The following is an 8,429-nucleotide window of genomic DNA, read 5'->3' on the forward strand; positions in this document are numbered from 1 at the left end:
ACATCAATGACCTCATCAGAGATCTTGGCCTCACGAAGTCAAATGGCGAGCTTTTGACGTCGAGACTCAAGCAGTGGAATTTGCTAGATGAGAGTGTGCACATATCAGGTCAGAGAAAGCGTCACCAGCATTTTTCAAGCTTTTTCACTAGTCAAGATGGGCTTTGCTTTTGCCACAATGTGACCGGTCTGTTTAAGGCAATTGGAATTACCCATAACCCCAAAGAGTGGCGACTCTTTATCAACAGCTCGTGTAGGAGCCTCAAAGCAGTGCTGCTTCATAACGGGAATGTGTACCCATCTCTTCCCCTCGCCCACTCTGTCAAGCTCAAAGAGGAATACAACAGTGTCAAGATTTTGTTAGATGCCTTGAAATATGGAGAGTACTGTTGGGAGGTTATAGGAGACTTCAAAATGCTGGCTTTCCTAATGGGTCTCCAAGGCGGCTTTACCAAGTATCCTTGTTATCTTTGCCTTTGGGACAGCAGGGATACCGTGTCACACTACCTCAAGCGTGACTGGCCACAGCGAACCGAGTTTTGTGTGGGGAAGAACAACGTAAAATGGGAGCCATTGTTGGATCCCAAAAAAGTACTGTTTCCTCCACTACACTTAAAACTGGGCCTTATGAAGCAATTCGTCAGAGCTCTAGATAAAGAGTCTCCAGCTTTCAAATTTCTCCAAGATTTCTTCCCCAAGTTGTCTGCAGCGAAAGTTGAAGCCGGTGTCTTTATTGGTCCACAAATAAAAAAGGTAATGGAGTGCAAGGAGTTTCCAAAAAAACTCACAAGGACAGAGAGAGCAGCATGGGACAGCTTTGTTGCAGTAGTTCTTGGCTTCTTGGGGAATCACAAGGCCGAAAACTATGTGGAGCTTGTTGAGACCTTGGTGACAAACTACGGCAAAATGGGTTGCAGGATGTCCCTCAAAGTGCATATCCTTGACGCCCATCTTCATAAATTTAAGGAAAACATGGGAGCGTACTCTGAGGAGCAAGGCGAACGCTTCCATCAGGATATTTTGGAATTTGAACGCCGCTACCAAGGGTCTTATAATGAAAATATGATGGGAGACTATATTTGGGGGCAGATTCGTGAAAGTAATCTACAGTATAAGCGTAAATCTAGAAGAACTACTCATTTCTAATGTGTCTATTGTCTCTCTATTGTAAATCTAGAATAAATAAATGCTATTATTGCATTATATCGTTTTGTGTTTGTTTTGTTCAAATCAAATTTCCAATATACCACTTTGTCCCTATGAGAATATGTAAATTTCATAAATATCATTATCCTGAACACAAGAGCAAAATTAGAAATGAATAAAAGTATTTTTTCATGTATTCTGGACATAGGCAATTAGGAAATAACAGTTTCAACTCAAAGACAAAACCTTTGTTACACGGTGAAATTATAGATTTGATACTCTAGGGGTTTCAGTGTCACACTAGCGTTTTTTTTTTTTTTTTTTTTTTTATGACCAGTACTCCTTAAAACTGCTACACGTCACAACCACAACCACAACTTTTATTTGAGGACAAAATCCAAAGGAACGAGTTAAAATATATGAGTTTAAGTCAAAGACAGAATGCCACCAATAGAATGCAGCAAATATTACAATAGAAAGAGCATAAAGTAATGATTGTCATAAAGAAAATAAATCTGAGCCAAAAAAGTGTCAGATCTTGAAGACTACGAAGAAACACATTATTAGAGGATTTTTCTGAAGTACCACTTCTCTGGGTCAAAAGCAGTGCTTGCGGCACTGTTTCTGACCCAGGGCAGTGGACAAGATGCAGGGATGACCCGTCATCCAGGAGGTGCCAAGATAAGAGGGAGGGAAGAAGGTGGAGGGGAGTGGAGTATGTAGGGGATGAAATGGGTGGGAGTGGTTTCTATGTCTGTCTTTTTGGCTGCCTCCCTTGTAGGGGGGAAGAGGCCTCTCGCATATTTATGTTTGTATTCCACTCATCTTTATGGTAAAATTCATAATCCTTTTCCATTTTATAGGGATAAGTATTGAGTTTCCATTACAGCTGAATGAAATTATAATATTTTGCAATAGAAATTCAAACTTGGCAGTGTTTTTTTATTTTCAATATAGATCATATTATTGCAATAAAAGCCATCTGTCATCCCCATCCATAAAGCTATCTAACCTTTTCTTAAAACAACAGATAGTTTCAGCGCTTACTACATAGTTACTAAATCTATTCATTCCGCCAACCACTCTATTGGTAAACCCGTTCGTGGTTATTTCCTTCCTAAATTTAAATTTGTCCAATAAATTTAAATTGGACAAATTCATATTTAAGAAGGAAATGGACAAGAACTGGGTAAACAATAATGGTCAACGAATGAAATAGACTTAGTAACCATGTGGTGGGCGTTGAAAATATCTGTTGTTTTAAGAAAAGATTAGATATCTTTATGTATGGGGACGATAGGTAGTAATGGACATGGAACTGCCTAGTGTAGGCCTTGTGGTCTCTTACAGTCTCCTTCATTATTATATTCTTATGTTCTTCTGCTGAATGTTTGACAAATATATCAGTAGGTACTGCCTTTTATATAAAAAGAAATTCAAATGTTATTACTTCTTTCAACTAACAGCAAGATCCCATGTTGAAAGTTCAACACTAAAAGATCATACGGGTCTCCATCTTTTGCATAAAAACGCCGCCAGCCTTTTCTTTCATCGGCGTAGAAACTAAAGCAAATGACCAAGATAAAAAGGATATATACACTGGCAGATCCCTACCGATTTTATTCAGATTACAGTAAGAATACAATACAAAGATTTTATTAGAAGATAAAATGAGACGCTTGTCTTTTGATCTTCCTAGTCGTCGTCCGCTTCCATGTCATTCTTTTTGCCTAAAAGCGATGAAAATACACAAAGGAAATAATAACATTTATCATAATCCTGAAGCGTCTGCTCGCTCTGACACGGATATAAACATAAATGACGAAAGAAAATTGTAATTAGTTGGAGGAAACCTCGCTCAGTCTTCCCTTCCTTTGCTCACTCGGTTGCTTGTTTCATTTTCCTCTCTCTCTCTCTCTCTCTCTCTCTCTCTCTCTCTCTCTCTCTCTCTCTCTCTCTCTCTCTCTCTCTCTCTTTATCTATTTATATGTCTATACATCTATTTACCAATCTCTATATATCATCTATATCTATCTCCATATATGTATGTATGTATGTATGTATGTCTGTGTGTGTGTGTGTGTGTGTGTGTGTGTGTGTGTGTGTGTGTGTGTGTGTGTGTGTATGTGTGTGTGTGTGTGTGTGTTTGTGTGTGTATATGTATGTATGTGTATATGTATGTATGTATATATATATATATATATATATATATATATATATATATATATATATATATATTTGTGTGTGTGTGTGTGTGTGTGTGTGTGTGTGTGTGTGTGTGTGTGTGTGTGTGTGTGTGTGTGTGTGTGTGTGTGTGTGTGTGTGTGTATGTATGTATGTATGTATGTATGTATGTATGTATGTATTTATCCATCTATTTTTGTCTTGCCATTCTATTTCTTTGTATGTTTATGTCTCTTACTCCCTCTGTCGCTGCACATTTGTTTATCTTCATTTCTTCCCGTCTCTCTTGCTGTATCTATCTCAGTCTATCTATGTCTCTTTCTATCTCTTTCTGTCCTTCTCTGTTACTGCTTTTTTGTGTATGACTCCATATTTTGCAAAGTTTATCTTCGGATAACCTGGTACACCTTTGCATGGAGGTCAGTCAAGTTGCTATAACTGGTAATAAAGTCGCATAATAATAGAAAGAAGCAGTGTTTCAAAGACTTGGTAATATATTGTTATTTCTTGACGCTATTCAATTCAAGGTTAGCCAAATGCAATCGTGATTTCATAGTGTTACAATGAACCAAAGTTTACAATTTCTGAATATGTCCATTACGAACAGTTGCCTAGAATTATACAATGAAATCACTTATTAATCTGGCCATACACCTTATCGTAATCAGAACGTATCATCTCCCGAGGCTCGGAAGTATCTCGTAATGAGAGCTGACATGGGGTTACAAAAGGATTACAAAGGCGGAGCATGCCGACAGGAGACCTTTTGATCCACATCTAGGTCGGATGCAAAAAAAAAAAAAAAAAAAAAAAAAAAAATCATATTAATAATAAAATAATAAATAAAAACTATAATAATGTATATAACAAATAAAATACATAAATGAATGCATAGGTATAGTTAGGAATGTTTGTGCCATGATTCAGCTGATATATGGCATTTCTCTACCCTCCGCTGATACATGAATACATACGAGTATGTGCACCTAATCTAAATGGGCTTACATCGATATATGAGTCCATGTGTATTTATGCAAGATACTATATGTCTCGCCCTAGGCGACGATTTTAGATTAAGATGGAGGGAGGAGGGTGGAGGGGAGTGGAATATATAGGAAATGGAATGGGTGGGAGTGGTTCCTATGCCTTTTTCTTTTTGGCTACCCCCCCGTGTAAGGGGGAAAAAGCCTTTGGTATATGTATGTATGTGTTCATGTCTCATTTTTCTTATTCACTATGCATGCACTTCCTTCTCCCCTCGACTCAAAAGGGATTCGGCGAAACCTATATTTAACTTTATTGTATATTTGGTTGTTGGGGCAAGGGGGAGTGTCAGATGAACTCCTGTGGGTTATGCTTGAAGTCTTTGGAGTGTTGGGACTGAGGGGGAAATATTGGGCTTCGACAAAGGGTAGTTCCATGTGCAGTTTCAGTACATGATGGTGCAAAACACTTCTCAGCGCTTCGATAGCAGATCTTGGACTCTGACGATGGTGCCGATGCTTGGAACCTTAGTCGTACTATTTGTTTCCACCATTCAGGCTCTTTTACGATCACACTACCCTGTAGCACTTCCGGACTTTCCCTAAATCTATTTCAGATAATCGCAGCTCCAATTCTTGATGTCTCTTTCAACTTTAACAACTTTTCCTTTTGCTAGCTAACTTACTTCTGACATTTTCAGTACTTCTTGACTTCCACGTTAGAATATTCCCATCATAATATTTTACTTAATATACTTTGATTACTTAATTTACTTTACTCTTTCCTATTAGAAAATTTTGCACAAATTTTTCATTTTTGCAAGATACTGTTTTTGCACTTTTTCTGTTGTTGTGTGTCATCTTGCAATTATTGCAAATTCTATTGTAACTACATACAAAGGTTTTCTTTTTCTCAACGTTGACTGTTTAGCGAGAGATCTTGCCGTCTACTATTTTCCTATTGATCCATATTTCTGTTATATATATATACTGTATATATATATATATATATATATATATACATATATATATATATATATATACTGTATATATATATATATGTATATATATATATATATATATATATATATATATATGTGTGTGTGTGTGTGTGTGTGTGTGTGTGTGTGTGTGTGTGTGTGTGTGTGTGTGTGTGTGTGTGTGTGTGTGTGTGTGTGTGTGTGTGTGTGTGTGTGTGTGTGTGTGTGTTGTGTGTGTTGTGTGTGTGTGTGTGTGTGTGTGTGTGTGTGTGTGTGTGTGTGTGTGTGTGTGTGTGGTTTGAGACATTCTGACAGGTTGACGTAAGCGGAGTAGGAAACACAGGAGTTTTAGTCTTGAGTTTATTCCTAAAGATTTTCGCAATATATATATACATATATATATATATCTTGTCTTTCCACGCTTTCTTGGCTATCTTCTGATTCTCCGGCTTAATTGACTGTTGGATATCTTAAATGCAGCCAGAGTTGCTGTTTCCTCCATTATCTTTTATTTATCTAATCCATGTCAGCAATTCTCTTATCTTCGTTTTTCTTCCTTTATTTCTTCTAACAATACCTCAGCCATCATTTCTACAAGATTATTTGTCACAATGGCACTAGATTCTGAAGTCATGAGAACGGGACTGCCAAGACAACTTTTTCAGATTTCATACTGAAGGAGCCAAGAAAAAAGGGAGAGGGGTGGTGTATGGGAGCGGAGTATATGGGGATGAAGTGGATGGTAATGGATTTATGCCTTTGACTTTGGCTACCTCCCTTATAAGGGGGGGAAAAGTCGTTGATATATGTACGTATTCATATATTGATTAAGAAACTTAAATGATATTTGACTGCAAATGGTCATTGCAAATATTGTAGATAATTACAAATAGCACACCGGATCTCAGCCTCAACAACATCACTGATAGAATCCATTATTTTTCTTGTGTTTACATATATAGTCACTTCTCTATCCATGTCCGGCCACTAAAAGAATGTGTGCGTGTGTATTTGTATACATATATATATATATATATAAATATATATATATATATATATACATATATATATATATATATATATATATATATATGTGTGTGTGTGTGTGTGTGTGTGTGTGTGTGTGTGTGTGTGTGTGTGTGTGTGTGTGTGTGTGTGTGTGTATGTGTGTGTGTATGTGTGTGTATGTGTGTGTGTGTGTATGCGTGCGTATGTGTATGTGTATGTGCATGTCTGCGCGCGTGTGTGTGTTTATATGTGTGTGTATAAGGCACCAAGTATAAGTGAGAGTCAATACTTGCCTTAAAAGAGCTTCTTTTAGTGAATTATAAAGAAACTAAACATGGCATGGTATTGTGTATATTTATTTCTTGAAGAGAATAAACACATTTCAGACTGAGAGTTGAACAAACACTCTTTGACTTCCAGAATAGGATTTTATATAGAGTGCAGAGTTCACCCTTTAGCATTGGTCAATAGTCGATCTGTATGTAATGTATTAATTAAGCGATTTTTTACTGAATTTCTAAGATCATCAGTTCGTGTGTTTTCAATGTATATATATATTTATTTATATATATATATACATACATATATATATATATATGTATATATATATGTGTGTGTGTGTGTGTGTGTGTGTGTGTGTGTGTGTGTGTGTGTGTGTGTGTGTGTGTGTGTGTGTGTGTGTGTGTGTGTGTATGTGTGTGTGTGTGTATGTGTGTGTGTGTGTGTGTGTGTGTGTGTGTGTGTGTGTGTGTGTGTGTGTGTGTGTGTGTGTGTGTGTTGTGTGTGTGTTTGTGTGTGTGCATGATTGTATGTATGTATGTATGCATATATATAAGTATGTATGTATGTATGCATGCATTTTTCAGTACAAAATTAAAATCATGCATGGGAGCTCATCCATATATATCCACGTGCATGTACGTATGCACATGTATGCATTTATATCTAATGTACAATATATATTATCTATTCACTCGTCTGTTGGTTGGATTAAGTTTTGCGGCATTGTATTTTACGTTCCTATATAAACTGGACTCTGAAAAAAAAAAATATATATATATATATATATATATATATATACATATGTATATATATATATGTATATATATATATATATATACATATATATATATATATGTATATATATATATACATGTATGCAATAAGAACACTAGGAACATGTGTTTTATAAATGCAAGGTAACCACTTAAGAAAATAAACAAACAGAGCAGAGCGCTTTCGTATATTACATCTTCAGTGTAAATTACTGAAGATATAATATACAAAAGCGCTCTGCTCCGTTTGTTTATTTTCTTAAGTGGTTACCTTGCATATACATATATATATATATATATAACAACTGGCACCACTGTCGGACGAAAGAAAGAGTTGATTAAGCGAAACTATATATTTCGATTGCTAACTGCAATCCTCTTCAGTAGTACGTACTACTGAAGAGGATTGCAGGTAGCAATCGAAATATATAGTTCCGCTTACGCAACTCTTTCTTTCGTCCGACTGTGGTGTTAGTTGTGATTTATAAATGTGTTACTACATTTCTCACCTGTGATATATATATATATATATATATATATATATATATAATATGTGTACATATATGTATATATATATATGTATATATATATGCAATAAGAACACTAGGAACGTGTGTTTTACAAATTCAAGGTAACCAATTAAGAAAATAAACAAACAGATCAGAGCGCTTTCGTATATTACATCTACAGTGAAAATTACTGAAGATGTAATATACTAAAGCGCTCTGATCCGTTTGTTTATTTTCTTAAGTGGTTACTTATATATATATATATATATATATATATATATATATATATGTATGTTTTTTTTTTCTTTTCTTTTTAATTCGTCTTTGTAAATAATCTTCTCAATTTCCCAAACTAACTATGCTGGTGTTCTATGACTTGCTTGTACAGTGCTGATGCTGTGTCTTTGCGTCTGACTACCCGTTTGTATCCACTCTGGATTTAAACCTCTTTTGTGTTCCTCCTTTGTAATCTATATCACAGTCCAAGTAACCAATGGGTACACTACGCCATCCTGTTGTGTTACAATTTCTTGGTACGATGTATATTATGTGGTTTCTGAGTTAC

The 8,429-nt window shown here is 35.7% G+C and overlaps 1 protein-coding gene across 1 annotated transcript in view; it reads left to right on the forward strand.

Moving 5' to 3' along the window:
* Positions 1 to 1,204, forward strand: part of LOC143030144 (uncharacterized) — a 2,060-nt gene extending 856 nt beyond the window's left edge. Inside the window, exon 2 of the mRNA XM_076193311.1 lies at positions 1 to 1,204. This exon is cut by the window's left edge and continues 327 nt beyond it. Within this exon, the coding sequence (XP_076049426.1) occupies positions 1 to 1,145 (1,145 nt within the window). The 3' untranslated portion in view covers positions 1,146 to 1,204.
* The last annotated feature ends 7,225 nt before the right edge of the window (positions 1,205 to 8,429 follow it).

Source organism: Oratosquilla oratoria, chromosome 1 (assembly GCF_046742065.1).
Source record: "Oratosquilla oratoria isolate Oo_2021 chromosome 1, ASM4674206v1, whole genome shotgun sequence".
NCBI classification, from domain to species: Eukaryota; Metazoa; Arthropoda; class Malacostraca; order Stomatopoda; family Squillidae; genus Oratosquilla; species Oratosquilla oratoria.